We start from the raw sequence: 24,314 nt of genomic DNA, 5'->3' as shown, positions 1-24,314 counted from the left end.
AGATGGCTTCATCCCGAGCTTCATGGAAACACATCCTGAGCCAGAAAATCATCTATATTTCCGACCTCCAAAATCTTGGCTCAGTGGCCCCATCTCCTACTGGTCCACACACCCAGGTGAAGCCCACATAGTCCCTTAGTGTTGTGGCTCTGATCAGCTCCTATCCCTCGCCCAGGCTCCTGCTGAGGCTTGAAAGTCAATGCAGGGGCATGCCAACAAAGCCTGAGGGTCAAGGATGGAAGACAGAGCTACAGGGAACAGTACTGGCTGGTAGGAGAGAGGGCCAAGGAAGGTGAGCGATGGCAGCAAAATCATCATGGCCCATCCAGCCAAGCACCTGGAACAACGGAGATGGGCATCTGGGTAGAGAAGGGAGGAGAGATTTTGCTCCAAACCTGGGAACAGGAGGGGACAGGAAGATGTGAGGAAGGGAGACACACAACAGGAAGTCCGTCTGGCACCTTCCCCCATAGACCTTAAGGACCAGCGGGTCTCATGGGACAGGAGAGGGTCTGTCCCTCCTAGAGCAGATTTCTGTCCCAAGGCAACAACCCAAATCCAGAGGGGAAGAAAAGACTGCACAAGCCCCAGTACTGAGGATCTCTGGGCTGTCTCCACCTACCACCAACTCCCTGCTCATCACTCTGGGTGGGCTAGGAGGAACCTTGCAGAAAACCAGACTCTCTCGCCCACACTCCGCTTATAGCTCCTTAACAAATTCCCCTCACAGCTCTCATCCAGGGCTCAACAAAACAAGCCTACTACCGTTCAATTTTTGTAGACCCAACCCTTGGTCAGGTCATTCCACACTCAAGTGCGGAAGGTGTCCTTCACACGGACCAACAGGAAAGGCAAACCCTGCCAAGTCCCCTCCCGCAAGGTCCACTCAGCACCCACAGGAATGAACTTCACCCCTAATGCTACACCCACTGTCCTGAGAATCCAAGGAGACCACTGCCCTCTTAGAGCCCTGCTTCCCTGCAAAATAAACAGAGAGTCTGCCCATGAGGAGCTGGTCAGATTGGTCACAAGAATGTCACAGGTCTGTTTACACCAGCCAAATAACATGGTCCCCAATATTTTAATATCCTTTTCTAAACCCGGTGTTTCCAGGCAGCTTCACATACCTGTGGGCCTCCTTAACAAGGGCTGTACCTGAGCCTTTCCAGGCACAGCTAGAAGGCGTGCCGGCACAGCTGGGACAGAGTTTCAGGCTGTTGTTTGCCAGAACCCCAGATGTCTGTTCTCGTTCCAGGAGCTAGGAATCACAGTCTGCCACGATCCGCAGCCGCCCATCCAGGAACAGTTAGGTGCAGGGGTTCATAACTGCACCGACACACACAAGTACAAGTACACCCCTACATGAGCACACCCAAGCCCGAATGAGCACAACCATATGAGCACACAAGTATGCCTACATGTGCACACACGCCTGTGTGAGCACACACACCTGCACACTCACTCTGATGGAATCCCTTCAGTCACCCCAGCTTGAGTCCCGTGAGGGATGCCCACCTGGCAAGCCTTGTCAAGTGGTGCTCCATCCTCACTGGTCGAATCTCTCAGCCCAAGTCCCTAATGAGGCCATCGAAAGCAAACCCTCCTCAGCAGCATTCTGTAGCCAGCACGACCAGCACAGCACATCACAAGAGCTAAGTACAGCGAACCGGAAATCCAGAACCCTGCTTGATGCTGTCCTCTCCAATTAACCCTGACTTCTAAGCCTTGTTTTTGAATCTGAGGTGACATTTTTATAGAGACACATCTTTAAATGGCATGTTAATCCAAGCAACACCAGGGACTTAAGCATATTTACCAAGTTGATTCCTAAGAACAATGGCATAAAAGCCATACGTAAGCCACCCAAAGACATCTCTGCCATAGGATCCCTCTAGGGTATTTCCCCAGACCTCCTCTAGGAACCCATGGGTATAACACATGCAGATTCCGTGAGAGCTGTGACCTCAGACTGCACATTCTCCCTTAGTTATCCTAGGTAAAACAAACAAAAACAAACAAACAAAAACAGATTGTTGATGGCTTCTGAGTAGGGTGATATTTTCCTCTCGTGATCCAACCTCTGACACCAGGGGAGGTTCCACATCCAAGGTAGTAAACACGCAACCGCAGAGTCATTCCGGATGTTCCAGATAGCACCCCCACCCCGCGCCCATATACACACACAGGATTGGAGGCTTCTCTCTCTAGCTGTGCCCCAGAGGAGTTGATAGCGCCCTCCCTCACATCCATATACACACACAGCCGCACAGTGTGCCCATATACACACACATATTTTGAGGCTCTGTTTAGCTGTGCCCCAGAGGAGCTGATAGCACCAGATGACCTACAAGTCTATCCTGGCACTTTTGGTTCCCAGCACTGTGGTCCCAGCAGGTTATGAGTAGGGCCAACCCCTTGGAAACATCTCCTCTGAACCCCTAGAGTCAGCCAATCATCTGCAAACCTCACCTGATCTCTGACCTTTCTCACCTCCTTCCATTGGATGACACCTCAGCAGGCTAGTTAACGTGAGAAGTCCCACAGATGAGGAGCATGCACATAAGAAATCTCCACCAGCCATGGGGGGCGTACAAGATCAAAGCCAGGTTCCTCCTGAGGCCTCTCCCCTTGACCTGTGGACCATCTTCTCTGTGTGGTCACATGTCCTCATCCCTTTATGTGTCTGCCTCCTAATCCCCTCTTTTTTCAAGGGCACCAGTCAGACCGGACCAGGGCCCACCCTAAGGACTCCAATTAAACTTCATTACTTTCTCTCAAGACCCTGTCTCTAAATAAGGGCAGTTGGAATTAAGATTTCAATGCATGAATTTAGGTGTGTGTGTGTGGGGGGGGCACAGATAGACACACAGTTCAGCCCTGAATGGACAAGAGGTGACCATCAGCAGGCCAAATGTTGAAGACAGAATTACAAACAGGTCTTGGGCAGAGCCATCGACCTAAGGCCTCTGTGCTATTCACTGACTCCACCCTGGTTTCCATGTCAGTCTCTAGGCTCTGAGGATGCTGCACCTCTGTGCATCCCTTCCACCTGCGTCCCCTCCCTGTGGGCGGCACTGTCACAGCCTGCAGGATGGCAGACTCCGTTTCAGGCCTGCAAACAGCTTCTCTGTGCAGAAGACGCCGAAGCTCAAAGTGAGCAGGACACGTGGATCCTTCCACTCTCTGATGTGCAGCTCAGCCAGTGGGTTAAAAAGGCTGACCCAGGAGCCCAGTGGAACCAACGAAAATCAAAAGGCTCTTTCAAAGTCAAGTCCTGTTACTTAGCAACCTGACAGGTTACTAGGGTGGCATCTGTAATGAACAAGGACTTGCCAGGAAGAGGAACCAGATTTAGCAAATCAAAGTGAGAGCTCTCAGTTCAATTTAAATATCCAATAAACAGTATACGTTTTCCTATGTAAGCGTGCCCCTGAGGACGAGCTGGGACGAACTTACACTGAGAGGTTGTTTGTGCCACTGGGGTGAGTCAGATTAGGGCTACTCAGAGTCCAAACACATGCTCATCTAGACCCAGCTTCCTCCAGTCTTCTCCTGGAGCTCGTGATGGAGAACACTGTCAAACTGTGTTCTCCTAGATCTAGGACAAGATCTAGGAGATCTAGACAAGATCTAGATCTCCTAGAAGACAATCCCCTTGTCATTAAAATGACCTTTTACATCTATGAAGGACTACATCTCCAAAACAGGAGCTACAAGAAAGCCCTTCTTTGTTCAAGCTGTTTTTCATCCGTCTGTCTCTGTCACCACAATGAGAAAAGAACGCAATGCAGGGCCACACCTACCCACTCCACAAAGGAACACCATGATGGCCCACGTCTCATCCATGTACTTGACCACCATGGACCACACATGCCACACTTCTGATCTGGTCCACAATCAACACTGTCAACAGTAACAGTTACATGGCAAGTGCAGGGCCAGGTGACTGGACAGTCTCCAGAAGATGCTGTTGATGGCATCTGCAACCTTTGCAAAATCCAAATCTTGCCAAGATGGTAGGTACTATGTCTTTGCCCGTGGTGCCGGCGATCCCTCTTTTACTCATTTCTCAAGGTCAATTTCTCAACCTATCAAGGCGCTAGAATTCAAACTATACCCAGAAACAATAACTCCTACCCCACCATCTCTTCCCAGGTTACAAGTGTCTAATCACTCAGGCCCTGCAGCATTTTCTCAACACAGCACGTGTCTTCAAAAGCCACGCTAGGCCCCATACGCCTCTGTTAAAGGGCACCAGAGACTCGACATCATACCCTGTAAGTCAGGTTCTGCAAGACCACTTCACACCTCCCCTTCCTTAACCTTCTGACCCCCCTCTTCTATGTCCCCACTTCCTGGTTTGCTCCTCACCCCTCTGGGGGCCTTACTGCCACTAAGCTTGCAGTCCAGGCCTCATGAAGGATTTCATCTGCCTGTGTGGGTGCAACACCCACTTCCTGCACGGACACTTGGCCAACTCCCCTACCACCCGTGAGCGTGTTCTTCTCAAGGAGCCCTGCCCGTCCTGTTTAACTCTGCGGTGAGCCTTCCCCTGCTGTCACTTCTGAGACCCTGGACCCTGCCCACGGCTTCTTTTGTACCATTTCTTCTAGCACGCCATCCGTGTGTCGTGTTTCCTGCTGGTTACGATCCCATTACTGAGCACAGGCCTCACCCAGGCAGCCTCGGCTCTGCTCACAAGTGTCTCCCAAGAGCCTGGATCAGTACTTGAGATGTAATATGCTTAGAAGCGAGACCACACAGGGACAGGGAGCGAAGGAAAAAGCCAGCTGCTTCCGGGGCACCCAAGTACCAGGCTCAGGGATAATGATAATGCCCACACCTCCCTGGAAGGTGATATTCTCTGCTTTACCACTGAGAGGAGCAATCAGAGATGCCTATTAGCTGTAAAGCATCAGGCCATGGCTATGATCGATCAGGATCAGGACCTGTATGATTCTGCGCCACCCTGAGAAACACCCAAAGTAGGGGCCAAGGAGAAGGCTCAGCAAGGAAAGGTGTTTTCTACCCAGACTGATGACCTCAGTTCCATCCCTGGAGTCCACATGGTGGAAAAGCCAACTCCTGCAAGTTGTCTTCTGACCGCTACACGCATGCCATAGATATATAGGGTGTCTATAGTCACCACGGCAGTACCCACCTTTCCACCATGCTTGGGATAGCTTAGTATGCAGCTTTTCAGAGGTGCACAAGCTCCCCATCTGCCTTAACAAGCAGCAGCAGGATCCAAACTAAACTCCAAAGCTGCTGCCAGAAGCAAAGTCTCGTGGGAGTAGGAAGCCAGTTCCTTACCAAACCTAGATCCCAGGAGCCTGCAGGAAGTGCTGGCTTTAAGAGTCTCAGGAGCAGAGGCAGGAAGCCTGCTTAGAAGAAACAGACCACATGCCCCAGAAGAAAGAGCAGCTGGAGGGTACAGGTGTAGCTTGAATTTTAATTAAAATAATCACAGCACCCAAAGGATTTCTCCTGCAATACATGTCTCATGACAGACCCAGCACAATGACGCCCGATCTCCCCACTAACAGCTCCTCTAGCAAAGGTGGTCACAATGATCACTGAATGACTGACTTGGGAGATCGAGACTGCAAAGAGCAAAGCAGGGGTGGACGAAGAGAGCAGCAGAAAAGGTGGGGCCAGAGACCTCAAGGCTTCATTCAGAGACGCGGGGATGGAAGGGATAACCAAGGGGTGGCAACGAAGGCACAAGTTCTGCACAGAGGTGACAATAAAAGACACGGGGTGTTCACTGGCAACATTTCTGGATCTCAGACTAAAGGGAAACAAGGCCCATAACTCGGGCAGAATGAATTCAAACCTAAAAGGAAAGGGATACAGAAGCCAGTACAGCTCTGGGCAGGGAACAAGGACTACACAAGGGGCCTGGGGATGCTTCCCTCTGCAAATCCCAGCTCCCAAGGTAGGAAATGCATCTTTGGAGTTGTGTGTACACCCCAGGTCCACAACTAGGGCTAACAGCAGGGAAGGTCATGGCAGCAGAAGCCATGCCTGAGAATACAGGATGAGCCAGGAGGAAACTGGCCAGCAGGGAGCCAAGACTTGGCTTGAGCAGGAGCCCACCAAAGGGATGACTAATATCACTTAATCATGGCCTCCCACCAGTACTCCCCGGCAGTAATCCGACCTCAGTAGCACACACTAACCAGCTCACTCACACCTTCATTGCTACCTGACTGTTCACTTGCACATACAGTTAAGCAACAGACATAACTCAGACTGAAGACATTCCCAAGATTCATGCGGAATGGAATTCTGAAAGAATGGATATACCTGGAGAGGGCAAGATGGAAAGGGTGCTTGCCCCTGAGCCTGACATCCTGTGCTCGATCCCTGGAACCTACATGGTGGAAGAGGAGAAGTCACTCCTACAGGTGGCCCTGGCCTACACACACACACACAATAAATAAGTGCTATACATTTGTTTGTTTGTTTGATACAGAGTTTCTCTGTGTGCCCTAGCTGTCCCAGAACTCACTCTGTATCAAGAATCAGGCTTGCCTCAAGCTCAGAAATCCACGCGCTTCCCAAGTGCTAGGACTAACAGTGTGTGCCACCGTGCCTGACTTTAAGTGGAATACAATTTTTAAAGGAATAAATGTACTCAAAGACAAGGGAGAAGCTTTCAATAAAAACTTTCATGGCTGCTGAATTCAGAACAGAAACGAGAGTTTACCAGATTCCTAGCATCTGCGTCTACTACATACCCCCAACAACATACAACACACAAAAATAAATTGAGAATCTAAAAAGCATTCTATACTTGAAAATTATATAGTCAGTACAAGAGTATAATAAATATGTTGCCCAGGTAAGTTTTAAAAAAACCTATTGACTATTGCATGTGTATGGGTTTTTGGACTGTGTACCATGTTTGTACCTGATGCACTTGGAGGCCAATAGGAGTCAGATTCACTAGAACCAGAGTTACAAACAGATGTACGCTATCATGTGGGTGCTGGGAATTGATCCCAGGTCCTCTCGAAGGGCAGAAGTGCTCTCAACTGCTGAGCCGGCTCTCTAGCCTCAAAGCCTAGACAAATTTTATAGAGAATAATTATCCCTGGGGCTGGAGAGATGGCTCAAGAGTCAAGAGCACTTCCTGCTCTTCCAGAGGACCCAAGTTCAGTTCCCTGCACCCATGCCAAGTGGCTCTCACAAGTGCCTGTTAAGTCTCTGGTTCCAAGGGGTCCAACACCTCCTTCTAGCCTCTGTGGGGAACTACACACATGTACACAGACACAGACACACAGACACACACAAACACATATATACACACACTTTTTTAAAAGAACATCCTTTCAGAGCTGACATGATACAAGGCAGAAAACTAGCTCAGATTGTAATAATCTTTGTAGAACTGTTTTATGTACTAAAATGCACAGAACTACACAGCCCTTAGCCATTTAATTTCATCTGGGATGTAACTATTTCAGAGAAATGTCCTATCTTGGGGAGAACTGTGGACAGAATGTAAAATGAAATAAAAATTTAAAATTAAAAACAAACAAAAAAAAGTAGAAAAGCAAGAAGTTGAAAATTCAGGAAGAGGTCAAAATCCTTTACTACACGACTCATGGCAAACAGTCTAGACCTAAAAAGAATACACAATGTACGAAAGAAAGAAAGCTCTAGAGGAAAACCATCTTCACTCTGGGAACTTACTCAAATACTAAAGGAACGGCAAATGACGTCAATTTCTTACGATTATCATCTGTGATACTGGCTGGCGTTGAGGCAGCTGGATGGCCACGTGTTCAAGATTAGCCTACACCACACACAGAGACCTTGTCAAAGAAGGGGAGTGGGAATAAGTCCTTGTAATTTTCATTTCTAGAGACTAAAGCCCCACTCTACATGAGTGATGCTGTGAGCGCCAGGGACAGGCCACCACATTTGTCCAAGAGAGAAAGGCTGAGATCTGCTCTGACAATGACTCACTGTGATGGAGTTCTTGCTGGAAAACGTGGTACCGAGAGAATATCCTCCCTAGGGTGATGTGCACTGTCCGTCCCTGAGCAGCAGGCATTTGGACATGCCAGCACACCGGCCTCTGTGGCCTGCTAGATTAAGGAGGCCCCGGCCTTGTTTCTGTTTTTTTGCTTCAATCCCTGCACCCAGGAACCCTGAGAACCAAGTGATTACCCACGGGAGGGCAGGCATTCCTCACTGCACACCACTTATGTCCGCAGGAGGACACAAAGCCAGTGATTTTGTTAGCTTGAAAGGAAAGCACATTGGTCCACTGCCACATTCCCTGCTTTCCAAGTGATCCTAGGAACAGTGCAGAAACATGAGTTAAAACGCGTGTGCACACACGCACGCAACACACACATACACACAGGTGGGCAAACCCCTGAAACTACCTCCTAAGAATGCCCAAAGAACACCCTGAGGCAGTGAGCAAGGTTCATCACCCCCAGCTTTGGTGAATGAAATGACATCATCCCACCAAAGCAAATCCTCATGTCTGTATGCAAACCTGCAAGCGGAACCAGCAGAGGAAGGGATGCGCACCCCAGATGAGGGGACCTCCTTGAACCTGCTGAAAGGGAACATCTCTCTCTTTTCATGAGCTCCCAGTAGAACAGCTGCAGGCAAGATCCAGGCTCTGATGGGGTGAAAAATTATTATTCCTGCCAGGCAGTGGTGGCGCATGCCTTTAATCCCAGCACTCAGGAGGCAAAGGCAGGCAGATCTCTGTGAGTTTGAGGCCAGCTTGGTCTACAAGAGCTAGTTCCAGGACAGGCTCCAAAGCTACAGAGAAACCCTGTCTCAAAAAACAAAAAACTGATGGGAAAAAAAACAAACCATTATTACTCCTGAGCTATGCCGTTGATCCTTTCAACACTCAACCCACAGACTTTAATGTAAACGCTTTTAAACAAAACTCCAAAAGATATTCTTTTCATCTTAGACGTTCACTTCACAGTCAGCTGCAGGCAAGACTTAAGCAAACATTTAGCCATTTGGGTAAAATGTGTATTTGATCTATCATATGCCTGTGTGAGTGTCTGTGATTACATCCATGAATGTGTGGCGTGGGAAGACTGCGGGTCACAAACCCTGCAACTGGAGGAGAGAAAGCTCAAAGTTTCTGATCCGGGAGGTCTTAACCTCTCAGTGCTGGGGATCAGAGCCGGTGTCTTGTACATGTTAGGGGGTGCTCTATCAGTACGTTACATCCTCCCAGCCTAGAGAGCTCTTGGTTAGGGGATCAGCATATTATTTTCAAATTATTAGGGAGAAATAGTCATTTCATTATAAAGTATGGGAAGAAAAGGAGACAAATAGAATTAAGATAGAAAACAGGGACCAGATCAGCAGTGGGGTACAGGCCTAGCAGGCACAAGGTCTGGCTTCAGTCTCTGCAGAGAAAGGGGGCGGGTGCAGAGGGGGAGAGATAGATATGACTATAAATAGCAGTCAGCTGATGTTTGACAAGGGTGCCAAGACAATTCAGTGAAGACAGAGTGGTCCTGCCAGAGAGCAGTGCTGAGAAACTGAGCATCTACACCCAAAACAACAAAACAGACACCTGACATCATTCTGAGTAAACTCAGAATGGAACGGATACACGTGTGGGAGCTAACAGGGACAGCGCTGTGATGTCTTACACCAACTGTCACCCGGAGGTCCTAGAATTACCCAGCAATGGGCATGCCTGCAGAAGGTCTCCTTGCAGCGGGAAGACCCACTCTAAATGTGGTCCCGGGTTGCATGAGAAGGGAAAACTGAGCCGAGCACTCGTATTCACGACGCTGCTTCCTGACTGCAGAGGCCATGTGACCAGCTGCCACGACTTCCCCACTGTGGTGGGCCAGACCCTTGAACTTTGGCCCAGACGAACCGTCCTTAAGTTGCTTTGACCAGGTCATTTCTCATAACAGCAGCATACAGAAGAGACACTTACAGGCGGAAGCGCAGGGACACAGGGACTGTAGTGACCTTGTCACTACTTCCCAGACACAAAGATAGAGCAAGGAGGGGAGACGCCGCCACAATGTACAGGCTCTCTGCTTTTAAGGACACATTTGGAAGTCACTGGTCTACTAGAAGACAAGTACAGTACCCAGAATATATAGAGAACTCTTAAGTTCAATCACAAAAAAGGCAAATAAGGAGACATGAGAAAGGACTGGCTTAGACTCTCCAGAGGGGGCTGGGTGGGGAGGGGAGTCAGTTGCTAAAGTGTTTGCCACATAAGCATATGGATCTGAGTTCAATTCCCAAAACCCCCATGAAAAAGGCCAGGCCTAGTGGTGTGTACTTGTGATCTCAGCACAGAAGAGGCAGAACTGGGAGGATCCTCAGGCTGACTGGCCAGCCTGTCGAGCTGAACCAATGACATCCAAGTAAACGTGAGAGCTCTGCCTAGAAAAGATACGGTGATGAGGGACGGAGGAGGACACCCAAGGCTGACCTCTGGCTGCACATGCATTCCACAAAAGAGCACGGGTACCGGAACACACATGAACATGCACACACGCACACAGAGAGAGAGAGAATATTCAAAAGACAATAAATGTTAAAGAGAGATGCTTGACTTCAGGTGTAGAGGCTAGCCCAAATCAGGACCTTCTTAGATCTACTCTGCCCTCAGTAGATGACTAAAATCAACCCTTAGGCCAAGTGTGAGAGGACAAAAAGAAAGCCCCTACCAAGCCACATACTGCTCCTGAGACTTGCACAAAGGAAAATTAGTCAGGGAGAAGCCAAAATGTTACTGTAGGAAACAGCAACTCCATTGAGGCACAGACCCAGGAAGGATGAAGACTACATTCACACAAAGATGTAAGCTTTTGGCTCTTACTCCTATCTGTAGTTACAACCCAAACAAATCTCAACTAACTGAGGAGCAGATAATGTAGTATGAACTGAGTACCTGCAATCTGAGAGTAAGATTCAAAGTGCCCCAAAATCCAAAACCTATTTTTGAAAGATATCATATTCAGGTGTGGTGGTACAGGTCATACTAGGGACCGAAAGTCCAGCTTGGGCTACACACATATCAAGTTCCACACCAGTCTGAGGTACTGAGTGTAATCCTGTCTCCCAAACCAAAATATAAAAATAAATGAAGAAACTCTAAACAAGAAACAAACTCTTAGATGTAAGGAGAATCAGAAGAGGACCCCCAGCAAAGTACCATAAGACAAAGGCCGGCACAGCACACCACAGCTTAGAGAGCAAAACAGAGGCCCCCGTGCCACCCACCAGTCTACCATGACCACTGTACCACACTGCCTGTTCCTAGCCATCTTCCTGGAAGGTCCCCTACCACTCTGAGTCCCCTCACAGGTGTATGTGGTGGGGAGTCCTGTGCTCCCCAAGGTCAGCTCGGAGTTCAGCTCAAGGTTACTTGAGATGTAACTATACCAACTGCAAGTTTCAAACCAATCCTCACCCAGGGGTCATTCACACAGGGAAGCTCAGTTTCATCTGAAGGAGGCTACTCACAGAAAGATGGAGTCTCCTCCCCTTTTCTCTCTCTTTCCTTTTCAAGACAGGGTTTCTGTGTAACCCTGGCTGTTCTGGAGCTCACACCAAAGACCAGGCTGGACTTCAACTCAGAGATCCATCTGCCTCTTGCCTGGGATTCAAGGCATGCACCACCACCGCCCAACTTCTTCTCTTTTTAAAAAGGTTTATTTATTTTTATTTGTATGTCTTTTGCCTGTACGTATGTAAGAACACCAAGTGCACACAGTGCCCACAGAGGCTGGAAGTGGGTGTCAGACCCCTGAAGCTGGAGTTATAGACAACTGTGAGCCACTATGTGGGTGCTGGAATCAAACCTGGATCCTCTGCAAGAGGCTCTCACCCACTGTGGCCTCTCTCTTGAGACAGTTTTCAGCCCTGACTAGTTTTTACTTGTTCTTATACCATGTTCTGGAATCCCACGTAAATCTCTTTCCCCGATCACCACACACCAAGACCCATCTCTTTCTCCACCATTTGTCAGCCTCCCCTCTACCCTCCCAGGTCCCAGGAGACTAAATTTATCTCTCTGTCTCAGCAGGGCTCAAAGTGCTTGCTGAATTAATACCTCTCACATCTCACTTCCCGCTGAAGGAGAATAAACCCACCACAACAGTAGTCCCTGGCGTGTAAGTCATCCTGCCCCCAGCACAGCGAAGTCCAGGAATGTGCCTGGGTACCACCGAGGAGAAGGGCAAAGGCAGGTGGGCCTGACATGTTGCTTAATGCCATATGAAGCACAGGACAGACCCCCCCCCAATGAAAAATAATCTAGTCTAAAATCTCATCAGACATGTAGACCATGGCCAGCAATTTACGCTTAGGTGTTTGTGCCTAAAATAAACGGAGGAATATAGATCCTCAAAAACACAAGCAGGTAACTGCAGAGATAGTTCAGTAGTTAGGAGCACTTGCTGCTCTTCCAGAGGAGCAGAGTTCAGCTCCCAGAACCCACATCAGGTACCTCACAGCCATCTCTAACTCCAGCTCCAGGGGATCTGACGGCGCTGGCTTCCGTGGGAACCTGCACTCGTGTACACATGCCTACAGGAGACACACACTTACACATGATATAAAATAATACATTTTTAAGTTACAAGTAATTTTTTACAAAGTTGAAGCACGCCATAGTACAACGTAGTCTTGAAAGCATAATATAAGCAAGGTTACTCTGGATGATAAAACTCTAATGGCTGTCTCTAGAAGAGGGAGGTACTGGCTAGGAGGAGCAGGAGGATCTTTTAGGTATTGAGGTGCCCTTGACTTGTATCTGTGTGGGTGCATGAATGGGGATTCAGGACACAAGCACCCCATGTCTGTTACACCCCCTACACAGACTTCACTAAGCGCAAGACTCCCCGTAAGTGTAGGCACACCCCAAAAATTGCAAGCTAGTCTGCTATCCTGAAAGGAAGACACTAGCCACGCTGGAGCTGAGCATCTGTACTGACCAGCTTTCACCCCCAACCTGACACAACCTAGAGTCACGGGGAGGAAGGAACCCCCACTGAGGAACTGCCTAGAGCAGGCTGGCCTGTGGCAGCCTGTGGGGGCGCTGCCTTGGCAGCTGTCTGCCCGCAAGCCCTGTCGCCCCTTAATGATGGATGATGACCTGAAAGTGTGAGGTGAAATATGCACGCTCTTCCCCCAGCTGCTTTTCGTCAGCGGTTTACCATTGCAACCGGATGAAACTGCACTAGTGCCCCCAAAGCTTGGCTATGAAGACTTGGTCCCCAAGGCCGGCAGCCTTCACTTGCGGGTCACAAGCTGATGGCCCTTTAGTGAGGTGCTGATAAGAACTCTAGAAAGTGAGACCAAAAGGAAATACATCACTGGAGGCCGGCCACTGAGGGATGTTTCTGGTCCCGTGCCCCTCCATATCTGTCCCCTCTCTGTATCCCAGCTGTTACTGAGATGAAATACTTTGATCCGTCTCCAACCGGCTCTGCCACGATGCCATGTCTCACCTCAGACCACAAGGAGTGGAGACAGCCATGGATTGGAACCTCTGAAACCGGGAGCCAACACACATCCTGCTTCAAATTCTCTAAGGTTATCTGTCACATGACCAAAACATCTCGTGGAGGAGCCAGGGCACCCACTGCTGGCAAGGGTGTAAACGGGTACACTGCTGGCAAGGGTGTAAACGGGTATGCTTCTAGGAGGTTCTTTCTCAACAAGTACCAAAAGATCTAAAAATGTACGAAAATCCTTCCCCTGGACACCATTACACTGGTTTTATATTAAGGGTCTTTATTTATCTTATAATAAATCCTTAAATAAAGGATGTGACCACAAACTAAGTTTTGAGAACACTGACTCAATCAGTGAGATGCCACGTAAGCCGGAAGACCTACGTTCAGTTCCTGGGTCCCACGTACTGTAAAAGCTAAGAACTGATTCCATCCAATTGTCCTTTGATCTCTAAATACACACCATGGCACACATGCCCGCCCCCCCCCCCCGCAAACACATCACATACACACACAATAGTAAGTTTTAAGGCCAAAGGCTCAAGGCTAAGCAGATCATCAGAGAATTACATGTCCGTTAGAATTTACAACTTTAAAATTTAATGGAAAGTGTCCATGGGTCATTAATTGCAATCAAAACTCAGTTCACCCACCATGATGTAATCTTATATACATGACTTATGTACTGAGCATCACAATTAGCTTTTTCCAGATAATGGAAAATAGTGGGACTAAAAAAACTTTAAAAATTTTTTTATTTTTAAGAGTGAAGATGTTTATTATGATGTTAAGAAAAATATACAAGCACAGTTTTTAAAATAAAGGACAAGTGAGGGGCTGGAGAGATGGCTCAGTGGTTAAGAGCATTGCCTGCTCTTCCAAAGGTCCTGAGTTCAATTCCCAGCAACCACATGGTGGCTCACAACCATCTGTAAAGAGGTCTGGCGCCCTCTCCTGGCCTTCAGGCATACAGACAGATTATTGTATACATAATAAATAAATAAATATTTAAAAAAAAAAAAAAAAAAAAAAAAAAAAAAAAAAAAAAAAAAAAAAAAAAAAAAAAAAAAAAAAAAAAAAAAAAAAAAAAAGGACAAGTGAGAACCTTCCACAGTCTCTGCCAGCATCTATAGCCACACCTGCTGGCATAGGAAGTCCCGCCTCCTGGCACAGGAAGGCCCGCCTCCTGAAAAGCAGCACTATGTTCCTAGGGATAGTAGAAATTCTTCCTCTCTACCCTGAAAAGGGTTGGTTTAAAAAAAAAAAAAAAAAAAAAAAGCACATTCACGGGGCTGGAGAGATGGCTCAGAGGTTAAGAGCACTAACTGTTCTTCCAGAGGACCTGAGTTCAATTCCCAGCAACCACATGGTGGCTCACAGCCATCTAAAATGAGATCTGGTGTCCTCTTCTGGCCTGCAGACATACATGGAAGGAATGTTGTATACATAATAAATAAACCTTTAAAAAAAAAGCAACGCCCCACATACACACTGAAAGAGCAGTTCTACGTATTAACATAGAAATAAGTCTGGCACGGTGGCAGGACTGAAAGATGTTCAAGAAAGAAAAGGGGTGGAACTGCCTGTCCGGAGCTGGAGGGCTGACTAGGGGATGGTGTCCTCGTGTCCACCTGGCCAAGTCTTTCCATCTGATTCCACAGCTAAGACGCTAAGGCTGTCTTCCTCTGCAGAAATTAACTTCTCTACCACGGAGTCTGCGTCAACATGGTGTGAACTCCACCAGGATCTCCAGGTTCTCCACCTGGACACAGCCGCGGGACACAGAGCTCCAGGTTCCTCACCTGGACACAGCCTCGGGACACAGAGCTCCCAGGAAGCCAGCTGCATGGACCCTGCATGGCTGCTCAGCTGTTGGGCAGCACTGCCTGAAACTGCAGTTACAGCTCCCTATGTCCCAGGCTCCTCCTGCTCCCACACAACCTGGCACAGAGCCAAGTCAGAAGGCGCCGATTCGATTCCCCAACTCCACATAAGGGCCTCTCGCTCTCCCAGGTCAAAGACCCCACTTAACTCTAGCCTTAAAAAGAAACATTTTTTCTCTTCTTACTCATTAGTTGAAAGGTTTTACTAGATCACCGTGTTATTAGAAATTCACAAACGGTGAGCGTTCAAAGAAGGCCTAAGGAGTGCTTGGCCATAAACCAGACATTTGCATCACACCCCTGCCAGAAAGGCTCGGAAAACATCGCAGAAGAGGGGGTGGGAAAACGTAAGAGCCAGAGGTTAGGGAGGACTGAGGTAGGGCAGTGTTTTCTGGACAAGATCAAGGCTGTCTACATTCCAGGATGGCTGAGGGCTGGGGCACAGCAGCCCCATCCCTAGCTATGGAGCCACTGGGAGTTGATGCCAGCTAGGGAGAGAGTTTTCTTTAGGACTGTGGTATCTGCTAGGCTGACCATGCTCCAGTGGACAGCCCCACATCCCTGCAATATACAGGTAGCATAAGTTAGACTCAGTAGGTTAAAAAGAGAGAGAGAAGTTGGAAGGCAGATGTGGGGGAGAGGGTCTAGGAAGAGCTGGAGGTGGGAACAATATGAATATGACCAAAATACATTGCATGCATGTATGAAACTCTCAGAGAATATACATAACAAATAATTGTTAAAAGAGTTAAAAATAAAAGATGTATCAATAAACCAGCAGTAAACCAGGTGTGGTTTAATCCCACCCAGCACCCGGGAGGGAGGCAGAGAGAGGCGCATCTCTGTGAGTTCGAGACTAGCCTGATTTACAAATTAGGGTCCAGGACAACCAGAACTGCTACACAGAGAAACCTGTCTCTAAAATAACAACGGTGACAATAATAACTATAAAATAAGCTAGCAGTAAATTCTAAATTCAACAATGTTTCTTTCCAACCCCACACCTTCCTCTCATCTTCCCAAGGTCAGGCTCCTACTGGAGTGAGTCTCAGGCAACTGTTGGCAGGGTATCATGGATGGGAGGGGACTTGTCTGTGAACTCCTCTTCGAGGAGCCCAACCACAGATAGTCGCCACAAAAATCTACCAAAGATAGAAGAGGAGATCCGAGACTGCGGTGCCGCCTGCTCCTCGGCCTCCTCCAAGAAGAGATCCAAGGCCTGTCAGTAGCGGAGGAAACGTGAAGGTCAGAGGCCCTGGACACAGCCTGCCTGAACTTCACACTGCTCCCAGGAGTCCTGGCACAGGGCTGGGGATGTGCACAACGGAAAGACACGGGGCTGACAGTTTGCAGGGCTATTTTAGGGGTTCCAGCAGCAAATCTGTGCTCCCAGAAAGCAGTTCAGTTCCTAGGAAGAATCTCCCATCAAGGGTTAAAGCGTGTCAACCAGCCTCCCAGCAGTGTGTACATTTAAGTCTTCCCAAGGGAACCCACACCTCAGAGCAGAGCCCGAGAGGGTTGTTGGAAGAGCCGCTCCCCTGCCACTGGTGGCTGTGCCTCCCCAGGCATGCTCCATCCAGCAAGCTGAAGCCATGGAAAATAGGAGTGAACAACCTGAAGGGCCGGGATTTTCACCAGCAACCACGGGTCTCTCTCCTCCCCTTTTCTCAGTTTAGCACCAACGTCTCTCTACTGTGTGCACAATCTCCATGGAGCCACAGATCTCTGACAGCAACTCAATGCAGAATGGGCCCAATTGTGCCCTGCTTTCCTGCCCAAAGGGTCAGCAAATGTCTCCAAGTCATCACAGGTGCTGAGAGAGCAAACAGGTGCATTCTCCCCAAGAAAACTCTCCCCCACTCAGCCGGCAAAGGCAATGCACACCTTCCCACACACTCTCTTACACTCATGGACAGACACAATTGTTTACGATGGGGCAAGTCAGTAAGTCCCGTATTAACCTAGAGTCCTGTGCAGGCCTCTCTGGACTGCAGCAGCCATAGCAATTGCAAATGTTCCACTATGGAACCTGGTGACAGATCAAAGTGCCACTCTCTTCCTCTCTCCCCTCCCCACCCAGTTTATCTGTTAAGAAACTGGAGGGCACAGAAGGGAGGGAGATGCAGGCAGCAGCCCTGGCGGTGTAGAGCAATTGTTGGAGTGTCCCTGATGCTGTGGGCCAGGAGCTCAACCTCTTGGCTGAGCTCTGCAGCAACTGGCCTCTTAATAAACACATCCGTCTCTCTCCATGCTTCTGCGCCCCAGCATCTGCTCGGACCACCCGGGAAACCGGCATCTGTTTGAAGCCCTGATAAATCATACTCTGCATGCTGTACAAGCCATCAGTTTTCCCATGTTTCCCTTAAGGAGACGATAGCCCAAAGAGAAAATTCTAAAGTAGACCTCAGTTTAAAAGACAGGACGACTCCTAGAGTAGAAAAACAACACTAACCACAAACACCAGCAAACAGTCGCTAACGCCTTTGCCTGTGGTACCTCAGTGACTCAGGCTCAGGTGCAGGATATGAATCTAATTCCAGTGGCAGGTAACACTGGTCTTCCGATGGGGACAGTGCAGTAGACAGACAAAAGGACTCTGCTTTCGAATCTTAACTTACAGATTACTAAGACATAAGCTACTGTGTAAATAGTCACTTTGGTGTGTTTACACTTCTCAACTCCAGAACCTTCATCATTCTTAAACTAGGCCTAACCCAGTGCCATGTCATTATTTTGACCTGAGACCTACGAGCTTCTGAGTCTTCCTCTGTAGACTTCTGTCTTAAGTGCTACAGCATGGGATCACACCGGCTCACAGCATAAAGACTGGCAAACCAGGACACTGGGCTGGTACAGTCCCCAGAGTCAGTATGGAAAACAGCTGCCCAGGGCAGAAGGCTCCTAATGGCACACTGGAAAATGCAGGCTAGGATAGAAGCGTGATTTAGAGTGCGGCTAGTCACAGACAAATGGGCCCCGCTTTCAAATATACCCACTTAGAGCTTTGCACGGCGATGGTAAACCTCCATCCAGTCCAGCTGCAATTTTGCCCACCCACACCGCAGCCCGGGTCGACCGTTCCCATCTTCAGTTCCCTGCAGCAAGGTTTCCAGGTCCAGTCCCTGGGCCCTGCCTCCTGTCCACCTGCATTCCAGCTGGGCTGGACAATAATTAGAGTGTCACACTAAGTGTACACTACTCCGGGTTAATCCAAAGTGTGTGGGAGGGGGGATCATGCAAAAGGCATTCCTGGGTGCCTATCCACACTTGGCCTAACATCCGCCTACCTGGAGGCCATGGAGTCTGAACGGGAGGGAGAAGGGGGGACGACACAAACTAGAATGCAACCTCCACTTCCTCCGAAAGCAGAGGGCTGAGCTGCTGTAAAGCAGCGATGTTTTAGAATTCGACTCTGCAAAAGCCAAGAGCAGCTTGAGGACCCGGACTGGCAGTCACTGAGCTCAACTCCAGACATCTCCAGATAACCTGGGTCCGGTCTATACACCTTAAAAGTAATCGAACGACGAGCACGCGCACTAACGCAGAGGAATCACCCTTCGCTCCTCTCAGGGAGAGATCGACTGGCACCAGAGGAAGTTTCTCATGAAAACAGAGCCCAGTGAAGATGCTGGGGTAGCTTCGCACTGGGCTCTCACTGCGCTTCAGCTGCGACCGGCCTCACCCCTGGCACCTAGGTCCTGCGGACTGCAAATGACCCTGCCTCGGCAGTGTCAGGAAGCCCATACTTTACTGACCCCACAGGTGTGACTCTGCTAGATGACAGAAAGCCTCTGGCAAAGTGCTCGCGTGGTCCCCACCCACAAGAAACCTGAGACCACCCCCCTGGGCAGGAGGGCCATCTCCTGTTTAAATCCCTGCTCCCAAACCATCTGCTTCCAGAAAAATCACAGGTGTGGGTCGGGAGTGTCTGGCGCCCGCCCGGCTCTTACTCCAGCCTTCAGGCCGCGCCCTGCACCCCTGCATCCCAGTGTCCCCGGTCGATCCTCACCACCGGTGTCCTCGAAGCGCGGGGGCGGGCGATCCCGCAGCGCGGCACTCCAGCCTCCACCGGCCTCATCCTCTTCCAGCTCCAACGGATCCACGGCTTGGGGTGGCGGGGCGGTCCCCGGAGGAGCGGGGCGCTCGCGCTCATCGTCCGAGGAGGCGGCCGAGGAGGAGTGCGAGGCTGCGGAGGTGCTGTAGAAGGGGTTCCCGCCGCTGTCCGGGCCCGACTCGCCGAACACGTCGTCGGAGATGTGCAGGCTCTCGTACCGTGCGCGGGCTGCCTCCAGCAGCGCCGGAGCTCTCCTCCGCGCGCCCCCGCCGCCCTCGGCCATGGCCCCGGCCGCCGCCCGCGCGCCCACACCCCAGAGCGCCTCCCAGCCGCACACGCCGGGCCCGGGACCCCCGCCGCGGCCCGCGGCTCCCCACCAGCGCAGCCCGCAGCACAGCGCGCGCCGCCCCGCGCCCGGCCGGCCCGCCGTCTTGGCCGCTCGGGCCGCGAGCCCGGGATGCGCCTTAGAGCTCGGGCACCGCGAGCTGCGGCCGCGGCGGAGACTCAGCCACTGCCCGGCGCCGCCGCCGCCACCACCGCTGCCACCACCGCCGCCGCCGCCCCCGCCCGCTGCGTCTCCGCCGCGCCCGGCACCGTCGCGTCCCCGTGCGCCCTCCCCACGACAGCCGCGTTGCGCCGCCGACCTTCCCGGGCGCGAGCCGTGGACCGGGCCCGCCTCCAGCACCTCCAACCGCTGGCCAATGGAAACCGCGGGCCTCGAGGGGGCGGGGATAGTCGGACGCTCCGCCTCCTTGGGGGCGTGGCGATCGGCCCGTCGGCCCCGGGGAGCACCTCGCACTGGCTCCTGGCCTCCCGTGGGCGTGGGGAGGGAGGCGGGTCCTCGTGGTCCGTGCGCGCTGGCCCGCCCCTTGCGCAGCCGCGCCCGGCTCCGGGGAGCTGTCCGCCCAGCGGTCCTGAATTCGTGCAGCGGACACGCTCCAGGTGGGCGTCTCGCCAGGCTGGGCCGCGCACTCTGGTGAATTTTAGGCTGCCCTTCTGGCTTCCCCGAATCTTGCTCGGTTGAGAAGCTGGCTCAGGCACTAAACTGGTCTCCTTCAACAACTGTCGTGTAAGGGCGGCAACATTAGTCTGAGGTGGCTCGTCATTCCTCACAGTCCTTGACGCTGACACCTTCTGAATTCAAAATTACTTTCAGTTCTATCACCCCGAGCGCTCTGGTATTGCTTGCGCAGGCCTTGAACACTCACATCTGGTAGAATATCTGGAGCATGCAATCTCGAAGCTGATTGTATGGTCAGGAAAGAAACAGCTGGGTTGCCAGGATTTCAGCGCTATAACAATGGAGCACAGTTCAGTCTCCCCTTCTTCTGGGGCAGAAGCATCAGGCTAGCCGGTCTCCCCTTATCAGAATGCCTTCTGCCCCTACTCCTTCCTAACATCATAAATAAGTCACATTAATGGTGATTGAGTCATAAAGTAACGTTCACTCTGAAATAAAATAAATCCACGGAGATATAAAAGGTTTGAAAACCCTACTGGGTATACTAAATGATAATTACACAAAACAAAAGACGGAGGGTTTTTCTAAGTGTGCATATGGAATGACGGTGTTGGGACCAACCTGCCACCAGCTGAACCTTTTACTCATATCTTCCTATCCCCAGATTGTGTCCTGTCCTTCTGTCCTTGCTATCCTCCAAATCTTCCTATCCCCAGATTGTGTCCTATCCTTCTGTCCTTGCTATCCTCCAAATCATGTCTCTGCACAGGCATGAACCCACTGACAATCACAAGCCGACAGGATGGAAAAAGAAGGGGGATTTGCATGTCATTCTCCTCCGTGTGTATTAGCTGATAAACAAGAACGTGTGTGCAAAGCGTTACAAGTCTTTCAGGAAAGCATGCCAAGGAAAGGGAGGTTTCTAGCATTCCTGTGTACAGCAAAAATGTAGGGTGCCTATAAACAGACAATCAGAAAGGGTCATGGGAAATCATAGGCTAGAAGGACTAAATAAGACCTCATAGATCATATCCAAACCCTGGGTAAGACTCCTGTAAGATTTTGTGTTACCTATTAAAAATAATGAAGTGACCATCAAGGGGGGGGGCTGGCATTAGAGGGTACAGTCTATAGGAAAGGGTCCATCCTTCCCTAGCTGATGTGAGTGTGGTTCTGGTTGTTTCTTCAGTATGTGAGCATCGAACCAAACAGTCACAGCTAAAGCACAGACAGTCACTTGCTGACCCTGACATGGTGCTCAGACCAAAGAAACATGGGGCCTTTGTGCTTTCTAGTAGCTCATATGGGGAGTAACAGAGGGAAGCAGATTTTAAGGTCAGGAAAGAAACAGGTTTGTGGGCCTGGGGATTTAGTTCAGCTAGCAAACTTTTACCAAGCATACAAGAACCCCTGGGATTGATCCCCAGGAATGCAGACTGGCTGTGGTGGCAGAGACCTGCAATCCAAGCACTTGGGAGATGGAAGCAACAGAAGAAGAAGTCCCAGGTCATTCCTCAGCTGCAGAGTGAGATAGCAAATTGGAGGCCAACCTGTTCTTCCAGAGGAGCCAAGTTCAATTGCCAGGACTTCCATGACAGCTCACAGCTGGCTAATGCCTGTCTCAAGATGACAGCTGACAACTGGCTAATTCCTGTGTCAAGGGGTCCAATGCCCCCTTCTGGCTTCTGCAGGCACCAGGCACTGATAGGATGAGTGTCCATGGGAGACCACCTGCTGCTCTGAACTGCTGAGCGATCTCTGCAACTCTCTTATCTTAGTCAATAAACTGTTGTGCCCTATTCTCTTCTTCTTTTTTTTTCTTTTTGAAACAGTGTCTGATGTTCCCAGGCTGTTTTCCAACTTGCAGACAAAACATCCTGTTGTTAAAAACTATCATGGACAAGACAGCTTACAGAAGAAGGTATTTAACTGGGCTTCCAGTTCCAGAGGGCTGGCGTCTGTGATGGCAGAACAGGTATCAGAGCAGGGGCAGCTGATAGCTCTCATCTCAACCCACAAGCACAAGGTAGAGAGAACTAGTTTGAAATGACTACGTCATACTTCAAAGCCCGCCTCCTCCAACAAAACCAAACCTCCAATCTTCCCCCAACAGTTCCACCAAATGGGGACTAAGGAAGTAATCAAATGGCCTGTGGAGGCCACTCTCATGTAAACCACCATATACCCATAACATTAAATAAACATATAAAAATTAAAGTTAGATGACTACTTCAGTTGATAGTCAAGCACTTAGCATGTTATTTTGTTGAAGCAAGTTCTCCAGGCAAGAAAAGGTGAAAATATGCCAATCTTTGAAGACAGGCAACTGCCTCTTGTGCAAAGTATAGGAGAGAGAGGAGACAGAACAAATAAGGGACAAGAAGTTCTCGCCTGCCCAGTACCCTCTGCTTGGTGCCACCATTGCTCCTCGTCCTTCCCTTTAGTTGGAGCATAGCTTGTGAGCATAGCTGTAGATCAGAAACATTACACTGGGCTTGTTTATATTTGAGTCACTTGAAAATATACTCCAAATGATGTAACTTCAAAAATAATTAATCGTAGATTAACATAAAATTTTTAGCTTTGGGGCTTCTGAAAGAGTTCCAGGCAGTGAAAATGATTCATCTAGAGTAGACTCCTTAGCTTTTGTTAAAACAAAGGCGCATGGCTTATATCAAAACCATTGGTGGGGCTAGGGAAGTGGCTCAGTGGTTAAGAGCGCTTGTTGCCCTTGCGAAGGATTCAGTTTAGTGCTCAGCACCCATATGGTGGCTCACAACCTGATGTCTTCTTCTAGCCTCCACGGACAATAGGCATGCGCCTGGCACACATCATATGCAGGCAAGGCACTCAGATACAAACCAAAAATAAATCTATTTTAAAAATTAAAAACTATTGCCATTTTTAATTGTGTCTGGCCCTTCTTTCTATTTATACTTTATATTTTTGATTGGTTGATTGATTGCAGAGCATGGGGTTGAACTCAGGGCCTTGCACACTTGGGCAAGAACTCTGCTTCTGTGCTGTTTTCCCAGCACCCAAGTCTCCTTTTATAGCGTACTTCCTCAGGTTTTTTTCTTGTTGATACAATAAAAAAAATAGTCCAACAGGAGCAATTTAAGGGAGAACAGGTTTATTCTGGGTCACAGCACAAGGGACAGCACATGGTACGTGCCACCGTGTCCAGCTTTTTAGTTGGGTTCTGGAGATCAAACTCACGTCTTTATGTTTGTAAAGCAAGCTTTTTACCAACTGATTGATTGCCACATCCCCCATTCACCTTGTTTAGAGCTGAGCTGCTGAGAGCTGAGGAAACCTGTCCCAGAGCTGCATCTCTTTCTGACCAGCATCCAAAATCAATCAATAAGTCCTTTCGCTGCAGAGATTCCCCTTCCGACTTGGCAGTTTAGGGTTAATACCAGAGAGGCTGGTGAGCAAGAACACAGGCAAGGGTATGAAAAAGGTGGGGAAGGGGCTTCTCATCACAAGGATTTCTTTTTCTCCTTGAGTTGTTTAGATAATCTACATTTCTATGTGTTAATCTAGGGCAACTAGACCCCTGCCGGACAGCACAAATAACTAGTTAGTGTTTCAACCCACCTTTCTTTATCCAGGGTTTGAAATAATTATTTTTTCAAGTGAATATTATGAAATGGTTAGATTGAAGAAAAAATAAATATTGCCAAGTTAGGATTTTATATTCTTGAATAACAGAGATTGAAGCATCTGCACAATGTGTTTTTGCTTTTCAGATAGAGTTGCCCATAGTGGATTTTAGATGTGCAGCTGCCAGTCCCTCTCTCTTCCTCCTCCTCCTCTTCCTCCTCCTCCTCCTCCTCTTCCTCCTCCTCCTCCTCCTCTTCCTCCTCCTCCTCCTCCTCCTCTTCCTCCTCCTCCTCTCTTCCTCCTCCTCCTCCTCCTCCTCC

The 24,314-nt window shown here is 49.5% G+C and overlaps 1 protein-coding gene across 1 annotated transcript in view; it reads right to left on the bottom strand.

Annotated features, from left to right (window-relative positions):
* Pgbd5 (piggyBac transposable element derived 5) overlaps positions 1 to 19,985 on the bottom strand; it is a 60,772-nt gene extending 40,787 nt beyond the window's left edge. The window contains exon 1 of the mRNA XM_050147065.1: positions 19,383 to 19,985. Within this exon, the coding sequence (XP_050003022.1) occupies positions 19,383 to 19,710 (328 nt within the window). The 5' untranslated portion in view covers positions 19,711 to 19,985. The remainder of the gene's footprint in view (positions 1 to 19,382) is intronic.
* Positions 19,986 to 24,314: the final 4,329 nt, after the last annotated feature.

Source organism: Alexandromys fortis, unplaced genomic scaffold (assembly GCF_014885135.2).
Source record: "Alexandromys fortis isolate MF-2015 unplaced genomic scaffold, M_Fortis_MF-2015_v1.1 scaffold_12, whole genome shotgun sequence".
Lineage (NCBI taxonomy): Eukaryota > Metazoa > Chordata > Mammalia > Rodentia > Cricetidae > Alexandromys > Alexandromys fortis.
The sequence above is the reverse complement of the archived record's forward strand: the minus strand, read 5'-3'. Positions and strand labels throughout refer to the sequence as shown.